The 25,662-nt window shown below is 42.8% G+C and overlaps 1 protein-coding gene across 2 annotated transcripts in view; it reads left to right on the top strand.

The window, feature by feature from the left end:
• cnksr2a (connector enhancer of kinase suppressor of Ras 2a) overlaps positions 1-25,662 on the top strand; it is a 184,965-nt gene that overhangs the window by 83,626 nt on the left and 75,677 nt on the right. For both annotated transcript variants that reach the window (XM_034165937.1, XM_034165928.1), the window contains exons 15-22: positions 10,823-10,998; positions 11,461-11,534; positions 16,196-16,267; positions 17,223-17,290; positions 19,464-19,561; positions 19,968-20,186; positions 21,770-21,911; positions 22,962-23,186. In XM_034165937.1, the coding sequence (XP_034021828.1) occupies positions 10,823-10,998; positions 11,461-11,534; positions 16,196-16,267; positions 17,223-17,290; positions 19,464-19,561; positions 19,968-20,186; positions 21,770-21,911; positions 22,962-23,186 (1,074 nt within the window). The remainder of the gene's footprint in view (positions 1-10,822; positions 10,999-11,460; positions 11,535-16,195; positions 16,268-17,222; positions 17,291-19,463; positions 19,562-19,967; positions 20,187-21,769; positions 21,912-22,961; positions 23,187-25,662) is intronic.

The raw sequence follows: 25,662 nt of genomic DNA, 5'->3' as shown, positions 1-25,662 counted from the left end.
CATTTTTGAGGAAAAAACCTCAAGCAGATATAGGTGGTCTTGTCCCCGTCCTTACTAGGAGGGTGCCCATGATGTATCATTGTATTCCATCATTGTGTCGTGGTCTTGCTTTAAGTTTGAAAAATTATTTTTTCCTTCACAAACTTTGAGATACTTTGGTAATCCCTTCCATTTCTGTGGAGCCTAACGTTGTGTACATACCATGACACCAACGGAAGCTTAGGCCTTCTGCCGTTATCTCCATATGTAGCACCTCCTGCTCAGATACTGTGAAGTGACGGTTACAGCAAGGTTGTTTTTGCTCATATAAATGGTACAAGTCTGGCATTCGTTCTTCAAAGTGCGTTAGATCATAATGTTGTGCAACTGAGACGTTCACATGCTGGTTCCTGTCGGGATGCGTACTGTAGCCATGAAAATGAGAATGTACGAGGTCTGTCAATAAAGTATAGGTCCTTTTTATTTTTTTCAAAAACTATATGGATTTCATTCATATGTTTTTACGTCAGACATGCTTCAACCCTCATGCGCATGCGTGAGTTTTTCCACGCCTGTCGGTGACGTCATTCGCCTGTGAGCACACCTTGTGGGAGGAGTCGTCCAGCTCCTCGTCGGAATTCCTTTGTCTGAGATGTTGCCGAGAGACTGGCGCTTTGTTTGATCAAAATTTTTTCTAAACCTGTGAGACACATCAAAGTGGACACGGTTCAAAAAATTAAGCTGGTTTTCGGTGAAAATTTTAACGGCTGATGAGAGATTTTGAGGTGATACTGTCGCTTTAAGGACTTCCCACGCAGTGGGACGTCGTGCAGCGCTCTCAGGCGCCGTCGTCAGCCTGTTTCAAGCTGAAAACCTCCACATTTCAGGCTCTATTGATCCAGGACGTCGTGAGAGAACAGAGAAGTTTCAGAAGAAGTCGGTTTCAGCATTTTATCCGGATATTCCACTGTTAAAGGAGATTTTTTTAATGAAAGACGTGCGGACGGATTGCAGCGTCGGCTCGCAGCCGCTGCGACACTCCGCCACAGGAAAAACACCTCTGTTGGAAACCTTAAGGACAAGTTGGAACATGTCCAGCTGTTAAACAATTTCTCATATACTCACTCCACTAAAAGCCATCAAAAGCCGCCTGGATTTTACAAATGGTTATCAACACGGAGGTGTTTTTCCTGTGCCGCCGCTCCGCGCCGGCTGCGTCCCGACGCGCGAACCCGTCAGCACGTCTTTCATTAAAAAAATCTCCTTTAACAGTGAAATATCCGGATAAAATGCTGAAACCGACTTCTTCTGAAACTTCTCTGTTCTCTCACGACGTCCTGGATCAATAGAGCCTGAAATGTGGAGGTTTTCAGCTTGAAACAGGCTGACGACGGCGCCTGGGAGCGCTGCACGACGTCTCGCTCCGTGGGAAGTCCTTAAAGCGACAGTATCACCTCAAAATCTCTAATCAGCAGTTAAAATTTTCACCGAAAACATGCTTAATTTTTCGAACCGTGTCCACTTTGATGTGTCTCACAGGTTTAGAAAAAATTTTGATCAAACAAAGCGCCAGTCTCTCAGCAACTTCTCAGACAAAGGAATTCCGACGAGGGCGCGCACGAGGGTTCAAGCATGTCTGACGTAAAAACATATGAATGAAATCCATATAGTTTTTGAAAAAAATAAAAAGGACCTATACTTTATTGACAGCCCTCGTACCTTTATCTTCTATCTAGTGCAGCCAGTAAAATTGGCAGACTGACAGATGAGCCCATTTCTTTTGTACTTTTTTCTGTTTGAGGCTGTGCCGTTTCTTCTACATCACAATGTAGTATCGTGACATTGTATAAATCATCCACAGAGCTAATCTAGACTTAAAACACTTCAGTTTCCTTGTGTCTATCATTTGAAAAAAAGATGTTCATTTAGAAATATCCTGTTTGATACACTCGCCAATGCCTCAGAAGCAAATGGAATATTGGAGTTCCCTTTCCTTTGGAGTTTGAAGGCTTTTTGATAACGCACAGACAGTAAGACTTTCTTTTTTGTCCTTGTTTGGAAGCTGAGGTTTTCTGGTCGTCTGTAATGAGTAGCCTGCTGTGAAAGATGGTCCAATATTTTTCTGCAAAAACTAAAGGCATAAAAAACACTTCTCGTGTTCCAGTGCTGTCGCATGGTTCTAAGAAATTCTCATACATAGAGATCAAACTGTAAAATCTATCCAACATTTGGGTGTACCTTTTTGAAATGTTTTATTCATTAGAGAGTAGAGCTTCTGGATCCCGGGGAGGCAATACAACATTTGTCAGCTCTAAAACTACAGTAATTTATGTTTAGTTGTTTTTCATAGTGCATGTCCCCAAAGCCAAACTGTCTTCTCAGCCACCACAATAACTAAAAAGCAGAATTTTGAACACATCCTGAAGACAGTGTCCACATTACTTCTAAAGAGCTGAATTTACTTTCAGTTGATTGATGTCATTACAGGGTACTGAACGTCCATGAATCACCTCATCACCAACTCATGGTGCATGAAACAAAATGACTACACACACAAGTGAAATGATGGCAACAAGAGCATTGTTTCTAATTGGAGAGAAGATGCATTTTTCAGGGTCTGCAAAATAAGAAAGGAATAGAAACAGAGGAAGACAGGAGTAGTGGATTCATTCTGCTGACATATGTATGCAACAAATCTGCAGATATTCAAGGGTGCATTTGCCAACTGTGCCCATTGATGGATTACTACTTGAAGCGGGTGGAACAGTGAATGAACTGAAGGAAGAGCAGAGCTGTGTGCACTGTTGTGTTAGCAATGAGGTGTAATGTGACCAGTCACATATTGAATGATAGAAACGGAATCAGAAAAAATAAAGATCTGTTTACCATCACTGCACAAAACTGAATCAAGTCATGAAGCTGCCCTGCAATGGATGGATAGATGGATGGATGGATGGATGAAGGGGTGGTTGGACAATGGATGGATAGATGGACAGATGGATGATGGGTTGATGGATGAATATTTAGATTATGGTTGGGTGGATAGACAAATAGGTGAATTACAAATGAATGGATGGATGGCTAGAAGAAGGTTTGTTGAACAATGGATGATGAGTGGATGGATGAATATATTATGGTTGGATGAATAGATGAATGACAGATGGATGGTTGGATGATGGACAGATGGCTGAATGGGTGGACAAATGGATGGATGGATTGATCAAAGAAGGGTTGGTTGTTATATGGCTGGGGGGGCCTGGCTGCCGGTTTGTTTCTGTCTTTTGGTTTTCCTCCCAGGTGGCGTGCATTTGGGACTGAGTGGCTGTGTTGCTGAGGCTGTCAGGACCTCACCCTGATCACCTGCGACTCGTCAGGACTCACAGCTGTGGTGCATCTGGATGGATTGGAACATGTTGGCATTTAAGACTGGAGTGCACAGTGTGTATTTGCCAGAGACTCGACCTTGTGACCAGACGGGTGAGATCGTCGTCTCGGGAGCCATCTCATCAGCAGCGGATGCTGAGAACGTCCAGGTTTGATGCACAGTCTGTGAAAGAGGAGGGGGTGAGGTCTCACGCTCGTCAGCACACTTCCTGAGACTCGGTTGTTGCGGCCACCTGGGGGGTGTCGGCGGGGTCCTTGGGTCCGAAACAGCTTCTGGCTCCGGACCGTTAGCGCTGCTGGGAGCGCACCGTATCACCACCATGCCAGACCGCACACTCTTTTGTTGTTTTGTATCACATCACTGTTATGTATTAAATTCAGTTAGCCTTTGTACTGTGCTCTGCTTATTTCATACTGGGTCCTTCAAACGCTGGTCGGTTCTCCGAGCTGCGTCCGACACATAACAGTAGTCTCTGGCCAAACATCACGGACCCAGCGGTAGCAGAGACGGTAATGCGCCGGGAAGGCGGCAGCAGACGTTCAGTGGTTATCCGGATCAGTTGCGGGGCTCTCCGCCCGGAAGGTGCGTGTTTGAGAACCCATTACTGGATACTGATTTGTGCTCTCTTGCAGCCGTGTTCCTGTGTTGTGCCTTATCCGTGGGTCGTGGTGGAGTGTGACTGGCGACGGCTTCGCGTCACACTCCGACCGGATAAGAGGTTTAAACGGGAGCTGCAAGAGTGCGTTTGTAATGGGTTCACGCGCACGGCGGAGCTCTGTTAGCACGGGTCACTGGGCTTCCTGTGTTACAGTCGTAGCCCCGTTTCCCCGGACAAAGGTAACTACTGCGTCTGTTGTTTCAGCTCCGGCGTTATTTAGTTGAGCACATTTTGGTTGTGTGTTGCACTCAGCTGCGCACATAAAAGCAGCTCGTTTGTTTTTTCTGTCGCCAAAGGGGTTTTTTTGTTTTTAGCACTCTGGCTCCCCCTTGTGGTGACTGAATCACGTTACCGTCAAGCTCTTGAGTAGGAACAGGTGTGTTCCATTTGGTTGAGCTTGACGGTATAACTCACTGATTTGTTTTGTGTTAGTTCATTTTGTGTGGGTGTTGTTTGAGTTGGTTTTTGTGTGGGATTTTATTTTTTGTTTTCCACTATTTGTCTGGGGTTGTGACCCTGCAGCCTGTCTGAAAACGAACAAAACAAGACAAAAAAAAAAAAAAAAGGGGACCCAAACAACTGTGTGTTGGTCTGTTTGTTTTTCCTTTTATTTTTTTTTGTTTCACTTCCCAGGGTTAGATGGAACGGTCCCCTGGGGGGTGATGGGGTGGTACTTGGGTTGTTTTTTCTCTTTTTGTTTTTTGTTATGCCCTCTCTTCTCCTCTGACTCCAGCCGGGTGTGCCGTGGTGTCGGCATTGCTGGAGGGGTGCAGTTGGGTTGTGCTGGGCGTTTCCCAGGTAGCCTCTGAACCCGGGAGGGGAGGGGGGGGGGTTTGGGGTATCTTTTTGTTTTCCCCCCCCCAGTTTCTGCCCTCAGGGTTTGACTGTGGTGTCCTCTGGGGGGGAAAGGGCTGTAGGCCCATCTAGCCATGGACGGCCGGGGCTGGGTCCATTGGTCATGAGGGGAGGCGTCTCCTGGGGTTGACGAGTGGTCCTCTGGGAGGCGCTGGTAGTCCCCGTGGGTGACGTTGGATCCCAGAGGGACCTCGGTCATGGTTATTACTCCTGGAGCTGGCGGGAGGCCCTCTGGGGGGTGTTGGTCCCTACATGTCGTTTGGGGGGGGAGGAGGGGGGGGGGGTGTTGTAGCATTTTTGTTTGTGAGCTCAAGTTTGGGTTGTTTTTTCTTTTCTCCCCTTCCCTGGGGTTTGATGGAACGGTCCTCTGGGGGGGGGGGGGGGGGTATTTTGGCATTTTTGTTTGTAGGCTTGGGTTTGGGTTGTTTTTCCTTTCTCCCCTTCCCTGGGGTTTGATGGGACGGTCCCCTGGGGAGGGGGGGGGTGTTTTGGTTGTTTGTGTTTAGTTTTATGACTAATTACACATGTTTGGATAAAGGCTGACCGCACAGGTGTAGGAACTCCTGGCCACACCTGTGCTACGAGACTGTCAGAAACAAGGGCAAAGATGCAGCCAGTTCAACCAGTCTGTTGGAGGATGAACGCAGACACGGTTTCCAGCCATGGTCCCTGGAGGGGGGTGTTTCTCCTGGGCCAGGTGTGTGTGGTCGCCGGGAGGCTTCCCGTGAGGGTGGGGTACTGTTATATGGCTGGGGGGGCCTGGCTGCCGGTTTGTTTCTGTCTTTTGGTTTTCCTCCCAGGTGGCGTGCATTTGGGACTGAGTGGCTGTGTTGCTGAGGCTGTCAGGACCTCACCCTGATCACCTGCGACTCGTCAGGACTCACAGCTGTGGTGCATCTGGATGGATTGGAACATGTTGGCATTTAAGACTGGAGTGCACAGTGTGTATTTGCCAGAGACTCGACCTTGTGACCAGACGGGTGAGATCGTTGTCTCGGGAGCCATCTCATCAGCAGCGGATGCTGAGAACGTCCAGGTTTGATGCACAGTCTGTGAAAGAGGAGGGGGTGAGGTCTCACGCTCGTCAGCACACTTCCTGAGACTCGGTTGTTGCGGCCACCTGGGGGGTGTCGGCGGGGTCCTTGGGTCCGAAACAGCTTCTGGCTCCGGACCGTTAGCGCTGCTGGGAGCGCACCACGCCAGGCCGCACCTTTTTGTTATTATATTATCACTGTTATGTATTAAATTCAGTTAGCCTTTGAACCGTGCTCTGCTTATTTCATACTGGGTCCTTCAAACGCTGGTCGGTTCTCCGAGCTGCGTCCGACACATAACATTGGTTGGACAATGGATGGATAGATGGACAGATGGATGATGAGTGGATGGATGAATATTTAGATCATGGTTGGGTGGATAGACAAATAGGTGAAGGACAAATGGATGGATGGGTGGATGGATGGCTGAAGGGTTGGTTGGACAATGGATGATGGATGGACAGATGGATGATGAGTGGATGGATGAATATTTATATTATGGTTGGATGGAAAGACAAATAGATGAATGACAAATGAATGGATGGATGGATAGAAGGTTTGTTGAACAATGGATGATGAGTGGATGGATGAATATTTATATTATGGTTGGATGGATAGATGAATAGATGAACGACAGATGGATGGTTGGATGATGGACAGATGGCTGAATGGGTGGACAAATGGATGGATGGATTGATCATAGAAGGGTTGGTTGAACAATGGATGGATAGATGGACAGATGAATGATGAGTGGATGGATGAATATTTAGATCATAGTTGGGTGGATAGACAAATAGATTAATGACAGATGGATGGTTGGATGATGGAGAGATGGCTGAACAGGTGGACAAATGGAAAGATGGATGGATGGATCAAAGAAGGGTTTGTTGGACAGTGAATGGATGGATGGACAGATGGATGATGAGTGGATGGATGAATATTTAGATTATGGTTGGGTGAATAGACAGGTGAATGACAGATGGATGGTTCGATGATGGATGAAGGGGTGGTTGGACAATGGATGGATAGATGGACAGATGGATAATGAGTGGATGGATGAATATTTAGATTATGGTTGGGTGGATAGACAAATAGGTGAATGACAAATGAATGGATGGATGGATAGAAGAAGGTTTGTTGAACAATGGATGATGAGTGGATGGATGAATATTTATATTATGGTTGGATGGATAGATGAATGACAGATGGATGGTTGGATGATGGACAGATGGCTGAATGGCTGGACAAATGGATGGATGGATTGATCAAAGAAGGGTTGGTTGGACAATGGATGGATAGATGAACAGATGGATGAATATTTATATTATGGTTGGATGGAAAGACAAATAGATGAATGACAGATGGTTGGTTGGATGATGGAGGGATGGCTGAACGGGTGGACAAATGGAAAGATGGATGGATTGATCAAAGAAGGGTTGGTTGGACAGTGGATGGATAGATGGACAGATGGATGATGAGTGGATGGATGAATATTTAGATCGTGGTTGGGTGGATAGAAAAATAGGTGAAGGACAAATGGATGGATGGGTGGATGGATGGATGGATGAAGGGTTGGTTGGATGATGGATGGACAGATGGATGATGAGTGGATGGATGAATATTTATATTATGGTTGGATGGAAAGACAAATAGATGAATGACAATTGAATGGATGGATGGATAGAAGGTCTGTTGAACAATGGATGATGAGTGGATGGATGAATATTTATATTATGGTTGGATGGATAGATGAATAGATGAACGACAGATGGATGGTTGGATGATGGACAGATGGCTGAATGGGTAGACAAATGGATGGATGGATTGATCATAGAAGGGTTGGTTGAACAATGAATGGATAGATGGACAGATGGATGATGAGTGGATGGATGAATATTTAGATCATGGTTGGGTGGATAGACAAATAGATTAATGACAGATGGATGGTTGGATGATGGAGAGATGGCTGAACAGGTGGACAAATAGAAAGATGGATGGATGGATCAAAGAAGGGTTTGTTGGACAATGAATGGATGGATGGACAGATGGATGATAAGTGGATGGATGAATATTTAGATTATGGTTGGGTGAATAGACAGGTGAATGACAGATGGATGGTTGGATGATGGATGAAGGGGTGGTTGGACAATGGATGGATAGATGGACAGATGGATGATGAGTGGATGGATGAATATTTAGATTATGGTTGGGTGGATAGACAAATAGGTGAATGACAAATGAATGGATGGATGATAGAAGGTTTGTTGAACAATGGATGATGAGTGGATGGATGAATATTTATATTATGGTTGGATGGAAAGACAAATAGATGAATGACAGATGGTTGGTTGGATGATGGAGGGATGGCTGAATAGGTGGACAAATGGAAAGATGGATGGATTGATCAAAGAAGGGTTGGTTGGACAGTTTAGATCATGGTTGGGAGAAAAGACAAATAGGTGAATGACAGATGGATGGTTGGATGATGTATGAAGGGGTGGTTGGACAATGGATGGCTAGATGGACAGATGTATGATGAGTAGCTGGATGAATATTTAGATTATCAAAATCAAATCAAATCAGTTTTATTTATATAGCGCCAAATCACAACAACAGTCGCCCCAAGGCGCTTTATATTGTAAGGCAAAAGCCATACAATAATTACAGAAAAACCCCAACGGTCAAAACGACCCCCTATGAGTAAGCACTTGGCGACAGTGGGAAGGAAAAACTCCCTTTTAACAGGAAGAAACCTCCAGCAGAACCAGGCTCAGGGATGGGCAGTCTTCTGCTGGGACTGGTTGGGGCTGAGGGGAGAGAGTGGTACATACAGAGCAAAAAGAGAAAGAAACACTCAGTGCATCATGGGAACCCCCCAGCAGTCTAAGTCTATAGCAGCATAACTAAGGGATGGTTCAGGGTCACCTGATCCAGCCCTAATTATAAGCTTTAGCAAAAAGGAAAGTTTTAAGCCTAATCTTAAAAGTAGAGAGGGTGTCTGTGTCCCTGATCTGAATTGGGAGCTGGTTCCACAGGAGAGGAGCCTGAAAGCCAAAGGCTCTGCCTACCATTCTACTCTTAAAAACCCTAGGAACTACAAGTAAGCCTGCAGTCTGAGAGCGAAGCTTTCTATTGGGGTGATATGGTAGTAAGAGGTCCCTAAGATAAAATGGGACCTGATTATTCAAAACCTTATAAGTAAGAAGAAGAATTTTAAATTCTATTCTAGAATTAACAGGAAGCCAATGAAGAGAGGCCAATATGGGTGAAATATGCTCTCTGCTTCTAGTCCCCGTCAGTACTCTAGCTGCAGCAATTTGAATTAACTGAAGGCTTTTCAGGGAACTTTTAGGACAACCTGATAATAATGAATTACAATAGTCCAGCCTAGAGGAAATAAATGCATGGATTAGTTTTTCAGCATCACTCTGAGATAAGACCTTTCTAATTTTAGAGATATTGCGCAAATGTAAAAAAGCAGTCCTACATATTTGCTTAATATGCACATTGAAGGACATATCCTGATCAAAAATGACTCCAAGATTTCTCACAGTATTACTAGAGGTCAGGGTAATGGCATCCAGAGTAAGTATCTGGTTAGACACCATGTTTCTAAGATTTGTGGGGCCAAGTACAATAACTTCAGTTTTATCTGAATTTAAAAGCAGGAAATTAGAGGTCATCCATGTCTTTATGTCTGTAAGACATTCCTGCAGTTTAACTAATTGGTGTGTGTCCTCTGGCTTCATGGATAGATAAAGCTGGGTATCATCTGCGTAACAATGAAAATTTAAGCAATGCTTTCTAATAATACTGCCTAAGGGAAGCATGTATAAAGTGAATAAAATTGGTCCTAGCACAGAACCTTGTGGAACTCCATAATTAACCTTAGTCTGTGATTTACATGAACAAATTGTAATCTGTTAGATAAATATGATTCAAACCACCGCAGCGCAGTGCCTTTAATACCTATGGCATGCTCTAATCTCTGTAATAAAATGTTATGGTCAACAGTATCAAAAGCAGCGCTGAGGTCTAACAGAACAAGCACAGAGATGAGTCCACTGTCTGAGGCCATAAGAAGATCATTTGTAACCTTCACTAATGCTGTTTCTGTACTATGATGAATTCTAAAACCTGACTGAAACTCTTCAAATAGACCATTCCTCTGCAGATGATCAGTTAGCTGTTTTACAACTACCCTTTCAAGAAATTTTGAGAGAAAAGGAAGGTTGGAGATTGGCCTATAATTACCTAAGATAGCTGGGTCAAGTGATGGCTTTTTAAGTAATGGTTTAATTACTGCCACCTTAAAAGCCTGTGGTACATAGCCAACTAATAAAGATAGATTGATCATATTTAAGATCGAAGCATTAATTAATGGTAGGGCTTCCTTGAGCAGCCTGGTAGGAATGGGGTCTAATAGACATGTTGATGGTTTGGAGGAAGTGACTAATGAAAATAACTCAGACAGAACATTATGGTTGTGTGGATAGACAAATAGGTGAATGACAAATGAATGGATGGATGGATGGATAGAAGAAGGTTTGTTGAACAATGCATGATGAGTGGATGTATGAATATTTATATTATGGTTGGATGATAGATGAATAGATGAACAACAGATGGATGGTTGGATGATGGAGAGATGGCTGAATAGGTGGACAGATGGATGGACGGATGGATGGATATAGTCTTGAAGCCATGAAAGTTTAAAATATTTGAAGTATCCACACACTTGTGTTCTCCGTTCCTTGTCTTCATTCCTTTGAAGTATATTTGCATTTCCAGAGAATGGAACTTTACAAGGAACATCAGAGCTGAACTCTGAACCCAAACTCATATTATGCTTCAGCTTTCAGATTTATATTTGCGCTGCGTTTTGACACCACATCTTCATCGTCATTCCAGGACAAGGTTTGGCCTCCCTCAGTCGGAGGCGTGTTTCCTGCAAAGCTCTGGGTCGAGGAGACTGTGAGGGCTGGCTGTGGAGAAAGAGAGACGCCAAAGGATACTTTTCTCAGAAATGGAAGAAGTACTGGTTTGTTCTAAAGGACAACTGCTTGTACTGGTACATAAATGAGGAGGTAATTCTCTGTTCCTTCATTGCTTCTGTACTGTTGAATCTGTTATGTAAGCATTTAGAATTATTGCCTTAAAAACAACCACTTTAGGTGGTATTTTTCCAAAGTTGGTAACTATAATATTTATGAAAAATTGGTGAAATATAGAAAAACTATGAATAACAACAGTTTTTGTGAGCTCTCCACAGCTGTACTGTAAATTGTCATCTCCTTGTACACTCGTCTTGAATTTAAATCGTCCTGAAAGCGGTTTCGTGCTGAATCATTAAAGCTTTTGAAATGTGATTGGACTTCATGTCAAATTCCCACAAAGTATAATTTTGAACTATTCCAAACCTCGCTTTATGGTGTGAAATATACTCAAGGTTTTTCTTTATTTTAGCTTGAGGGCAACGTTTAACATTTGCAGTCTGGCCTACACTCACCTCCTTTCATTCATTATTTATTGTCTCTCATTCTGTCCAGGATGAGAAGGCAGAGGGCTTCGTCAGTCTTCCAGAGTTTAAGATCGATCGGGCCAGTGAATGTCGCAAAAAGTAGTAAGTACATGTCACATTATTTAGTATATATATTTGTGTGCACAGTGTGTTCTCCTGAGGGAAGGGAAGGTGGCAGTAAGGCCTTCCTGAAATGTCCACACCACCCCCCTCCCGCCACACAAGCAAGCCACTTGACATCTCCGCTTCCCTTCCGCGTCTTTGATTCCTTGCTATAATATTCCTTTGTTGTAAGTGCCGCAGCTTGACAAGTAAGAAGGGAAATGATGTTGCCTTGACAGAAATAATAAATGTATGAAAACGGCATCTGTCATCTCAGCTAGCTATGATACGTGGCCTAATCTGATTAAAGTCTGCGTTTATAGTCAGTTGTAAAATAATGCTGGATACTACAAACACACTCCTTTCACATGAAAATTCAGTAAGGTATGTCTTATATATTATTTCCAATTCTAAGGTGGAACTATGCCAGTATATAAAGGTATATCTGAAAAGGAAGAGTAAAATAGGAGAGTAGAAAAGAGTAGAGTAGAGCCACCTAGGTGCCTGGTCTTGAGAACCCAGGATGGTAGGTTGAAAAGCTTTTTTATCCCATGGGAACTCTCCCTACCCACCCAAGTGGCTCAAGAAAAAAGTATATATAATAAATAATAAGACATAAGAAATATAAGACATCACAGGAGAAGATTGTCATATTTAGTATATAGACTAGTAGTAAAATTAAATATAGGCTGTGGTCAGACCGCTGCTTAAAAAACCAAACCTTGATCCAGGAGTACTGTCAAACTTCAGACCAGTGTCCCACTTGGCTTTTCTCTCTAAAATTCTAGAGAAGCTTGTTTTTAATCAGTTGCTGTCTTTTCTGGACCAGAATCAGATTTTTGATAAATTTCAGTCAGGTTTTCGTACACGCCACAGTACTGAGTCCGCACTGTTGAGAGTCCAAAATGACATCCTGTTGTCCCTGGACTCAAAGAGACCTGTACTGTTGGTAATGCTTGATCTCACTGCAGCATTTGATACAGTGGACCACTCCATCCTCCTGAACCGTCTAGCCCAGCAGGTGGGCTTTCAGGGTCCCGTGCTGCAGTGGTTCAAGTCCTATTTAACGGACAGGCACTTCTCTGTTTTCATCAATGGCCACTCCTCTTCTACTGCCTGACTGTCTTCTGGTGTCCCGCAAGGCTCCATTTTGGGCCCAGTTCTGTTCTCTCTTTACATGCCTCTGGGTTCAATCATCTCTAGCCATAATGTCTCTTTTCATATGTACGCCGATGATCTTCAAATCTATCTACCAGTCTCACCAGATTCTCCAGATGCATTTCAGACCATCAACACCTGTATGGTTGACATCAAGCACTGGCTCACACAGAATTTCCTGAGTCTAAATGAATCCAAAACGGAATTCTGTCTATTTGGCACCACAAGCCCACTTGCCGCTGTCTCAACCGGTCACTCACTTCCTCACCATAACACCGTAATCAGAAACTTGGGAGTTCACTTGGACACTGACCTAAATCTCCATAAACAAATTGACTCTGTTGTTAAGAAAAGCTTCTTTCAGCTCCGCATTCTCACAAGAGTGAAACCCTTCCTCAGTTGTTGTGACCTGGAGAAAGCAATCCACACATTCATCAGCCCACGCTTGGACTACTGCAATGCTTTGTACATTGGACTCAGTCAAACATCTTTACACAGATTACAACTGGTACAGAATGCTGCTGCCCGGCTCCTCACAAATTCTTGTAAACATCACCATATCACACCTGTTCTGCGCTCTCTCCACTGGCTGCCAGTGCAATACAGAATCCAATACAAACTTCTCCTGTTCGTTTTCTGCTCCATCCACAGCTTCGCACCTGCGTATCTATGTGAGATTCTGACCTTTCACCAGCCTAGCAGATTTCTACGATCTGCACAGCTCTGCTTGTTGGAGCAGACCAGGTCTCGAAGTAAACAGTGGGGTGATCGTGCTTTTGCAGTAGCAGGTCCTAAACTTTGGAACTCGCTGCCCCTTGACTTGCGTGCCATCTCGGATCTGCCCCTTTTTAAAACAAAACTCAAAACGTATTTGTTTAGATGTGCTTTTGATACTTAGTCTTTTTAGATTTGGGAATAAAATGAATCCGTGTTCCTCTTTTTAACTATATTTTAAATGCGATTTTTATATGTACAGTGCTTTGGTCAACTTAGGTTGTTGTAAGGCGCATAACAAATAAAATTTGATTGATTGATTGAAATATAGTTAGGCTAAGCTATGAATCTGGTATTTTATTATAGAAACAGAAGCTATGAGTGTATTGGTATCTATCTAAATTATCTCTGTTAGCATACTATAGGAAAATAAGAAGTATAATAATTATGCTATCAAATGGAAACCTAAGAACTTAGATACTATATGTTGATATCTTTAAAAGAACACAAACTGATGAATCATTAAAAATCTTCTTTCTTTTTTTATTAGTATTTTTTATTAGTATTCTTTTTTATTAGTATTTTTTATATAGTATTAGTAACCTTTCTTTACTACTGGTCACGCGATGTGCTAGCTACCCTGTAGCAGTAGTTATTGGGCAGCGCAGTCTCCTTTGAGGGCGGGCGCTAAAGGGGTAAAATATGACACATATGATGTAATTTCTCTACTTCCGGGGACAGAAACGCGGCACGTTTTCTGAGTTTTTGGGCAAATTACACGCAAACAAAGTGAAAATGCAAAGAAAAAATGACGATGCGGTGGGAAAGTGGACATGTTGCGGTTTGTTTGTGACCCGGAGCTCAAACACGTTGAGGCGGTTGTGTAGGCAAGAGAACACAGCTACTCTGCCTGTAGCTATGTACTTAGCTATGTACTTACTGACCGCTGCCATATGCCTTGTGTTCCCTTCTCCACTGGGAACTGAAAAAACTGCACTTTTCGCGACTGCTTCTGTGATTGCAGCCGAAAACAAAACAGTACGCAATTTTCCCATTAGAACTGATGCTGTTTGTGGGAAGAGACTAATCCCCGGGTGGAGTGTGGGAGTGATAGCACAAACCATTTGGAGGATGGGGGTTTCAGCCGAAACCATTTTAGTCTCTGCCGTGTATGTGCCGGCTGTCCCCAGATGTGCTCAAATCCTGCAATATCACATAAGGGTTCAAACAAGATTGTGCTGCCCTTTATATCAGGTTCTCAACATGCGCTATCTCATTATTTTAAAGTTCTCCCTAATTGAAGTCTGTTCTCAAGGTTGGTGCTACGTCACCAGGCAAAGTGGCCAATCCAAAGGCGAGAAATCATGCTTTCGTGTCTCTCCGCTCGGTGACAACATGCTTGGGCTGTATTCTGTTTTATTGAAATCAGCCGGTTTGTTATTGTCTCGAACTTGCGTCTAACGGCCAGCTGACAGCTCTCATTGATTCGAATGGTGAGATTTATACACTAAGATGACCTGAAATGAACCTTTGTACATTAAATTGACTTTATTGACGAGTCTGACCCCTTTGAAAAGTGACCAAATTACATGCATTTGCATGAGCTCAGTGATGTTTTCACCGAGGAAACCCTCCCCTCGAGGTTAACTGCCTGGATACCGACCTTGAGAAGTAGCTCTAATAAATAAATAAATTAATAAATATAATGTACATAAAATGTACATTATATTGTATATGTGTGGGAGGTTGTGTGTGTGTGGTTGAAAGGTTGTATATGTGTTGAGAGTTGTGTGTGTGGGGCGAGCACCGCATGTGGATTGTTTTGTGTGTGTGTGTGTGTGTGTGGCGGGAGCACAACGTGTAGGTTGTTGTGTGTGGTGGTGGTGTATGCGTGTGTGTGTGTGGTTGGGAGGTTGTATATGTATGGGGGAGTTGTGTGTGGTGGGAGCACAGTGTGTGTGTGGTTGGGAGGTTGTATATGTATGGGGGAGTTGTGTGTGGGGGGTTGTGTGTGGCGGGAGCACAGTTTGTGGATCGGTGTGTGTGTGTGTGTGTGTGTGTGGTTGGGAGGTTGTATATGTATGGTGGAGTTATGTGTGGGGAGTTGTGTGTGGCGGGAGCACAGTGTGTGGATTGGTGTGTGTGTGTGTGTGTGGTTGGGAGGTTGTATATGTATGGTGGAGTTATGTGTGGGGAGTTGTGTGTGGCAGGAGCACCGTGTGTGGATTGGTGTGTGTGTGTGTGTGTGTGTGTGTGGTTGGGAGGTTGTATATGTATGGGGGGTTGTGTGTGGCGGGAGCACAGTGTGTGTGTGTGTGTGTGTGTGTGTGTGTGTGTGTGTGGTTGGGAGGTTGTATGTTTCCTGCATTATATGTGTGGTGGGAGCACAGCTTGTAGGTTGTTGTGTGTATTTGTTTGGGGGGCGGGGTTGCTGCAAAGGATCATGATAGTAAAATATTCAAAGTACTGAAGTAATATTTGCTGACAATTTGAAGACAGAAAGACCAAAAAAAAAGTAATTATAATTTGGTGTTTGTGTTCATCTCTAAATTTGTTCAACACATTATGTATACTCGTCTATTGAAAAAGTGTCTTAGATGTCACTGGACAGCCCTTTTTAATCCTAATATGTTCCAATACTCTGTAAATGGTCTCACAAACATAGTTTTTAAAACTAAATTATAAAAATTCTAAGTTTATACAGAAATTGGTTATATAAATCTGTGTTTTCTATGATGTAAGTGGGTTGAGTTTAAAATAAAACACTCTTTTGCTTCATTTCTCTCTAGTGCTTTCAAAGCATGTCACCCCAAGGTCAAGAGTTTCTACTTTGCGGCAGATGGAGTGGATGACATGAACAGGTAAAGCAGCATGTGTGAAACATCCAGGGAGGTCATATAAAAGGAAACGCTTTTCCTTTTACTATCCCCAAAGTCCTCAACAATCATGTTTTGGATTTTATGACAAAACTACAAAATTATTGTTGTGCCGATGCTGAAATGTCACTACATGCTATGAGGACATAAACTGTGCTGTAACTCACATTATCATCTGCAAACAAAGTTATTTGTTGTAGGTATATGCAAGAGTTTGTTTCAAATGTAACTGCTTGTTTGCAACTGAATTTGGAGAAAGTGTCTCAAAAAACAAGTAATTGCAAATGTGATAATGAAATTTCATTCCATCAGGTATTACTTGCATTTGTCTGAAGACTCAGTTCAATTCAGTTTCTTTTATTTTATTTATATTGCGCCAAATCACAACAATGCTACCTTAAGGCGATTCACACGGGTAAGGTCTAACCTTACCAACCTTCCTGAGCAAATGCACAGGTGACAGTGGTAAGGAAAAACTTCCTCTGGTGTTTTTGAGGAAGAAACCTCAAGCAGACCAGACTTGGAGGGGTGACCCACTCCTTGGGTCATTCTAACACTTGAAAGGTTTTTTACAAAAGATGAGAAATAAAACAGAGATTCAGTTATTAAAGAGCAAATGCTCCAGACTTTTTTCTTTTTTTGTATATTTGTTGTGTGATATGATTCATCCCTGTTCCCGATTCGATGCAATTAGTATTTCAAGTATTTCAAAACGACAACATTCCATTGCTCAAAATCTTTGATATTTACTGTACTGTCAGCGTATATAGTCTGCTTTACATAGTTGTGAACTTTGACTTGGGCTGGCATGCACTGCGGGGACTGAGATACTTAATTGGCTTATACTCATACATTTATTCTGTTTTCTATTATTAATTTGGGGTACATGAGAAAGCCTTAATTCTGAACCTGAGCTTTTCTTCTGCACACGGTCTGTTAGATGGCTCAGTCGTCTCAACATGGCTGCTGTGGGCTACGCCGAGCGAGAAAGGATACGGCAGGAGCAGGGTGAGGGAGACAAAACACACATCCAGCCACACTCCTGGTCTGCAAATGAAAACTTAAATCCAATAATGACCCGATGTAACCATGTGCACAGCTTCTTTGCTATTATATGGCCCAATAAAATGCCAAAATGGCTCTGTTCTAACCACTCACCCCCCCAAATATACACACACACATATGCAGACATGTGACTGAAAAAATGTATCCAGTTGCCTTGACAGCCCACTCACATTACAGCATTTGGAAAAATCTGACGTTGCCCACTTTCCAAGGATCCATGAGCTGCTCGGGGACACTAGTCTGTTACTGTGTGTCATTCATCCTCCACTGGAATGAGTGAAAGCTGACCTCTGTCAGTACAATGGAACATGAAGTGGTGTAAACGTGTATCTCACTTAGTCATGAACAGAAATTACCTCAGAATAGAGCTACACAGAAATAGAAATACAGGCTCACTCATCAGTACTGACGTCTGTTTGTGACTGAGGACAAATGTGGCCCTGCTGCAGCCTGGGCTCCGGATAAACATTAATTTATGCTTCAGTTTATACATCGCAACTCAAGTGATCACTGACTGACAGTTGTCACTGCAGAGTGTTAGCATGTGGCACAAAGTTTACACCAGAAAGTGATGCTTGTTAGTTATTTACGATATCACATTTAACATAGATGAGTGGGTGGATGGGTAGATGGTTGATGAATGGATAAATTAAAAGGACGGGCGGATACATGCATGGATAATTTTAAAAGATGAATGGATGGGTGGATGTATGAATGAATAGATGCATGTGTGGACAGATAAATTCACGATAGACTGAAAGGATGTATGTATTGGATATACTGGATGGATGTATGCATGAATGAATGGATGCACGAGTAGATGGATGGATGATAGATTGAGTGAATGGTTCCACGTTTGGATGGATGGATGCATTCGCCCTATTGACGTTTCAAATCCCGCAAAACCTCGGAGAGGTCGCTGTGCTGCGAGATCTCAGTAACATTAAGAACTGCATTGAGACGCTCTGATCACACTGTACTTTAACCGCTGCACACGGACAACACCATTAACATTGCAACATAAAACTATTTTTATATTGTGCCTAAAACTCTCATGGATATATTCTTTGGGTTTATAGATGTTGTTATTGCATTTGTTTTATGTAAACATGCGAGAATCACAGGTTGTCTCTCTGTTATTTTCACTGGGAGCTGCTGTGAGCTATGCTCGCTTCCTGATCGTGTCGTTCTGGGGGAACGTGAAGTTTGCTCTTTAGCGTCTTGATTATTGTTCTTTACAACACTGTTTGTCCTCTTTGTTCCAGACTAATATATATAATATGTCTGAAATTCGGATTGCGTTTATTAAATTCCACGCAGATTAAACGTAGCAGACACGGATTATTTGTTATAATTGTTTTAGCAAGTTTTCAGGGTATCATGCAGCAGTCTCTTATTAACGTGACAAAAAGCATTTAAAAATTACATTTTTGTAGTATAATATTCATTTACAACTGTCATCGTGTTGATTCTCTATATGTTGTTTGACTGCAGCGACTCTGGCTGCAGTCAAGCATATGGGATACGTCAATAGGGCGAATGATAAATTGAAAAGATAGATGCATAGATGGATGCATGGATAGATTGAAAGGATGGATGGATTTAAATGATACAAGCATGGGTGGATATAGGGATGATGGATGGATGCATGATAGATTGAAATGATAGATGCATATGTGACAAAGGCCAGTAGGAGTCGCTGTGCATATGGTAGTCATTAGCCCCCCCCACTGCCCAAGTATACTCTGACAACTCAGTCCAGAGCTCTGGTTCCGGTCTGAGTGTCCGCCTCCCATGCTGGAGATCGTGAGTTTGTGTCCTAAGGGGAGCGAGTGGGAGGAGTAAAAAAAACCCCAACACAGACCAAGCCACTACACAGAGATGAATGGATACATTGATAGACTGAAACGATGGCTGTATTTAAATGATGGATGCATGGGTGGACAGATGGATGCAGGATAGATTGAAAGAATGGCTGGACAGTACAATGAATGGATCCAAGTGTTTATATATGGATAAATGACAGATTGGGAGGATGGATGGATTTAAATGATTGATTCATGGGTGGATGGATTGAATGGACAGGTGGATGACTATTTGTGTTGGTTTCCTGCAGATTACTGGAGCGAGAGTGACCATGAGGGTGACTCCACGTCCAGCCCCAAGCAGGACAGCCCCCCACCTCCATATGATACCTACCCACGGCCTCCATCAGTGAGTCATGCTGATATGTAACTCTGTTACGGTCATATTCAGCACATATGGCACCTAAAGGTAAACGGAACAAATGATTCTCTGTTCACCTCCACATTTTGTTTGAACATTTCTAGCTTTTGCTTAATTAGCCCACAGAGATTCAATCGTGGGTTTCAATTTGGTCATACTGGTTCTATAATTCACTGTGGAACTGCTGTGCTCTACTTTAAGTGTTTTATCTGGTTATTGTTCTTTTGGAATAGATGCAAATAGAACAGTTGTTATACAACCTTTTGCCACCTACGAGCTCTGCAGCAAATGCATCAAAATTAACTTTTCTGTGGGAAAATCTTGCAGTAGATACTTTTTGCTCATGCATTGTGATTGTACGGGTTTGATTGATAATCTGTGTCCATGATCTCAGATGAGTGCCTACTTGGAAGGCCGGACAACTCGACTGTCTTCCACTGAGACGTCTCGTTCACGCTCTTCCCAGGAGGACTTCCTTTGTGGCGACTCAACAGCGGCAACTGCAGAACCACAGTACCACCCTGGTCCTCTAGGGGGAGGCACCACACACAGTGGAAGAAAGCCCGGGGGCAGCAACAGCAGTGACGTGCAGTACCGATGTGATCCAGTAGAGGTGTGTGTGATGCAAATGAACAGGAGTAAAGTATAGCCTACTCTACTATGCAGTTGTGATACTTTGAATCTAGCCCACAACCACTACAGGTCTTTTCAGAGGATCCTCGGGTACCACTGGAATGACTTTGTGTTGAACAAACAGTTTGCAATCATCAGATAAGTAAGTTGACATTTTGACTCTGTATTGTGCTTTTCTTGATATGATCCAATGCACAGGTGCCTTTCAATTTTAATTTATTTTCAATTATGTAGCGCCAAATCACAACAAAGTTGCCTCAAGGCGCTTCACACAATTAAGGCGTCACCTTACCAACCCCCAAAGCAAGCACACAGGCGACAGTGGTAAGGATAAACTCCCTCTGAGGAAGAAACCTCAAGCAGACCAGACTCAAAGGGGTGACCCTTTGCTTGGGCTATGCTACTGACACAAATTACAAGACAATTCACAAAATGATTATACAGGAAACGTTGCCGGTGCACAGGACAGGAGGGTTCTCGGAACAGACACCACACCCATCTCTGGATGGAGCTGCACCTCAGAGAGAGAAGAAAAAAACAGAATCAGGCATCAGAAAGACAACAAATACAGTATAAGTTGTCAGCATTAAGCAACAAGAAAAAAAGAAGTACTAAGGTGATCGCCAGCCACTAGCCCTATGCTTCACTAAAAGACCCAGAATTTAGATAAAGCTGAGGCCGCGGCACGCTCCGTTTCCTAATAAAATGAATTCAATAGATTAAAAAGCCTAGTAACATACTATGCCAGTATGTTAGCCATACGAAAGGGAAAATAAGTGCATCTTAAGTCTTGACTTGAAAGTCTCTACAGAATCTGACTGTTTTATTGACACAGGGAGATCATTCCACAGAATAGGGGCACAATAAGAGAAAGCTCTGTGACCCGCAGACTTCTTATTCACCTTAGGGACACAAAGTAGTCCTGCACCCTGAGAATGCAAAGCCTGGGCCGGTAAGTAGGGTTTAATTGGGTCAGCTAGGTAGGGAGGTGCCAGTCAGTGAACAGTTTTATAGACTACTATCACAACCTTAAAATTTGATCTCACAGGGACAAGAAGCCAGGGACAGAAGTCGTCCATCAAGCAAGAATGGGAAAGAATGCCACCAACAAAGCTTCAATTCAATTAGTGTCCTAAGTTCCCAAATGCTTATTGAGTGCTGTGAGTAGAACAGGGAGAGTTAGAAAACATGAAGGGCAGGTGCTTTCTGGGAGCAGGGTTGGAGACACCTGGGTCAAAGGGACGCACACATATCACCTGTTGGCAATATACAGTGGATACATTTGGGAGGTGGGTATGGACTCGTCGTGGGCCAGGGTGGTTGCCATCCAGACCCCCGGCTGGTTCCGTAGCATGGTGGATCATGTGACATGCTTCCAGCCCTGCTGTGAACAGGATCAGAACATATTGATGATTAGTGACAGGCCTGCTATTTGTGAGTCAAAAGCAAAATGTTACCTGAATTCCTGAAGTTGCACTGAATTTTTGGGATGAATCAGTCATCTTTGTGGTTAAAATCAATCCAGAATATCAAAATGTGCACTATTTGTTGACTTTCTTGCAGTACCGCTCTAGTCCTGCAGGAGGAAGCAGTGAGACAGGCTCCCCAGGGCGCTCTTCTTCCTCTCAGCGACGCTCCTGGCAGGACTTGATTGAGACGCCATTGACTGAGGCTGGTCTGCACTACCTGCAGACTGGACCACTGGGTAACACACTAATTAGGTTGAGCTTGAATGGATCCAGCCCACAGCACATTTACAATATGTAGTTTTTTAAGAGTATTGAACACTTTGTCAAAAATATACAAATTAAGTTTATGAACATATCCTTATATTAAACCTCAGACATTGTTTAGTGGCATTTCAGTGAGAGCTCTAATTGCAAATAGCAGAAAATTTGTTGATTTGCCAGCAAAATAGGCAGATCAAACAGCACCGGTGCAGCTACAGAACAATATTTTATTGTCTGTTTCAGTTTAATGTCTGTAGCTGGAAGATTTGCAAAAAAGCATTAATTTCAGAATTTCACCAAAGACCACAGCAAGTTGACAGTGTTTCCACTGAGTGAATGTTATGCATGTACAGTATTGGAACACTTGGTATTTCAGACATTTTAATTTGTTCATGCCATTTCAAATACAAAACATACAAAAAATTAAACATTTCTAAAATTATCTTCATCAAACTCAAACTGAAAGCAAATCTCTACAACTTGATATAAGTTTATTAGTTACATGTATAAATTAAATATAATTATTGCTACGCCGATGTTGAAATGTCACTACATGGTTTGAGGACTGTATTGTAACTCACATTATCATCTGCAAACAAAAATTCTCACCAAGTTACTGTTTTTACTGTATTTGAGAGTTTTTCTGAAATGTCCACATTTCCATTAAGCATATTTTTGTTACTTCAAATTATACAATTTGGGAGGAAATGGGAAACATCTGTTGTTACAGCAAATTAAAAATGCACAGTTGTTTTTGTTGACCACTACTTTTAAACTTCAGTGTTTCATTCTAGGTGAAAATAAAAACTTCCAAAGACGTGATTAGAACATACCGCTTTCCTGTGCACGTGTGTGAGGGAGATATTGCTGAACACAGACCAGGTTGATGATTAAAAAAAACCCAGGGCATTTTAGATTATGTAAATGTACAGTCCCACTAAAGAGCTTCAAACTCTGAGTGTCGTGAAGTACGTGATGTTCTCTTTCAGTAAAAGCAGAGTTGAGTATGTTGTCTTCTGTTGCAGAGGACGCTGTGTTTGATGAACCTGGACAGGGAGGTGGGTCTATGATGGCCGTTGGCGTTTACACGCTGCCCCCACAGAGGAATATCCCGTTGCCCATGGCGATGCAGAGGCTGATTCCTATGGCAACCCAGGGAGGGAAACCTCGCAGTTTCACACTGCCACGAGACAGCAATCTACACACACTCCTCACCCCCCCTACGAAAGACGAACAGCACGCACACAATGGTGAGCATTGTGCATGTGAAAGAGCGACCAATAAAATCCTTTTTTCATTAATGGGTTAAAGCGGAGGGGAAAACATTCGGTCTCATTTGGAATAAGAAACCAACACAGAAACCGTCAGCACAGACGTCTTAAGACTATAACATCAGCACAGTGTTCTTGGGCACTTGCAGTTCTGTTTCGTTCGTCTGCGTCTTGTGACGCAACAGATGCTCCACAGTCATACTCTAATTTAATGAGGCAACTGACGGCAGTGGTGTCCTGGTTGCCACGGTGAGCTCCTTGGCATCCAGATAGAAAACGCAGGAATAAAGAAATCAGATTTATGTCACACAGAAGATACTGTATGTGACGCCCGATTATGGCTTTATTGTACAGAATAAAACAAACCTCAAATCTAAAAATGTTGGGACGGCATATAAAATGTGCCTTCTGGCAAATCACAGCTGAAAATTTTACATTCTTTTGTAATAAAATCCTCCGCTGTACCACGTGATCATGAAGCTGTATAACTGGTGGTGCAATGGGCAAATGGTTCTCCAACCACAACCACAGAAGACCATAAGTCCTTCAGAGCTGTTTGTGTCTCTGTGGCTTCTCTCACCAGTCTCCTTCCAGCATTGTCACTCAGTTTTGGAGAAATACCTTTATCATATACCTATAAATGATACACCAATATGATTGGATAAAACACTAAAGGATAAATAGCAATACACCCTTTTCGCGGACGGGTAATATTTTTCATACCACCCGAGTAATCGCCCAATCCGGACAGCAGAGCGGCACCACGACGAAGAGGCGCGTCACAGGAACTGTGAAATACTGGTGAGTCACTATTAATAATTTCTTACGTGTCCAACCTCGTAGGTTGATTGTTAAAATTAAATTCGTTAGTTCTAAAAGCCATAATTATTTATAGGAAAACATTCTTTTTTTTTTTCTACTAAGGTTTGAACTTTGAGTGTTTACAAGGAGAGAAAAGTGAGAAAATGTTAATGCCTGTTTGAGAAAAGTGTATAAAGTGTGTAGTGAGGGATTTTACAGCCTTAAAACATCTGTAATAATTGTAAAAAATAACAGTGACTACTTCGCGGATTTCGCCTATCGCGGGTGAATGAATATGGCTTTTTACACCCTTCAGAAAACCATCAACATTTATCATTTATAGTGTCAGATCCCGCTTTTTTAGATACACGGCACACGCTCACCCTACGATGAGTGTGTTTGTATACAAAACCAGCTCTCCGTCTCTAGGGTCCGACCTTCGTGTCTCCACGGGTATTACCCGTGGAGACACCCTGTCTGATCTTACTTTGACTGGGACTGGATTGACTTAACAATTTGACTTAACAATTTTTCCTGTGCTGCCGCACCGCGCCGGCTGCGTCCCGACACGCGGACCCGTCCGCACGTCTTTCATTAAAAAAATCTCCTTTAACAGTGGAATATCCGGATAAAATGCTGAAACCGACTTCTTCTGAAACTTCTCTGTTCTCTCACGATGTCCTGGATCAATAGAGCCTGAAATGTGGAGGTTTTCAGCTTGAAACAGGCTGACGACGGCGCCTCGGAGCGCTGCGCGACGTCCCACTGCGTGGGAAGTCCTTAAAGTGACAGTATCACCTCAAAATCTCTCATCAGCCGTTAAAAATTTCACCGAAAACCAGCTTAATTTTTCGAACCGTGTCCACTTCGATGTGCCTCACAGGTTTAGAAAAAACTTTAATCAAACAAAGCGCCAGTCTCTCAGCAACTTCTCAGACAAAGGAATTCCGACGAGGGGCTGGACGACTCCTCCCACAAGGAGTGCTCACAGACGAATGACGTCACCGACAGGCGTGGAAAAACTCACGCATGCGCACAAGGGTTCAAGCATGTCTGACGTAAAAACATATGAATGAAATCCATATAGTTTTTGAAAAAAATAAAAAGGAGCTATACTTTATTGACAGACCTCGTATATGATAAAATTGTTATCAAGTTGTTTTACCAATGAATATGGCTTTTTACACCCTTCAGAAAACCGTTTTCTGAAGGGATAACTGATAATATCACAGAGATGTACCACATCATAACACACTGTGTGTATTTCATAATGATTGATTTAAATGAAGTCCAGGACATATTCAGTAACTTGGAAATGATCATGTATCTGTCCCCTGACTTATCTTATTATTACCTCCACCAAGGAGGCTATGTTTTCAGTCGAGTTTGTTTGTTTGTCTGTCCGTCTGTTTGTCAGCAGGATAACTCAAAAAGTTTTGAACAGATTTTGATGGCATTTTGTGGAGTGGTTGGAAATGACAAGAGGAACAAGTGATTAAATTTTAGTGGTGATCCGGATCACGATCCCGATCCAGGGATTTTTTAAAGGATTCTTCACCATTGCGGGATAGGGGGAATTTTGACATTATAGTTTGTAACTCCACAAAAACAAGGCAGAAAGGCTTGAAAAAAATTAGGGTGTAACATAGTCAAA

This window comes from Thalassophryne amazonica, chromosome 1 (genome assembly GCF_902500255.1).
Source record: "Thalassophryne amazonica chromosome 1, fThaAma1.1, whole genome shotgun sequence".
NCBI lineage: Eukaryota > Metazoa > Chordata > Actinopteri > Batrachoidiformes > Batrachoididae > Thalassophryne > Thalassophryne amazonica.
This window is presented reverse-complemented; position numbering and strand designations above follow the sequence as displayed.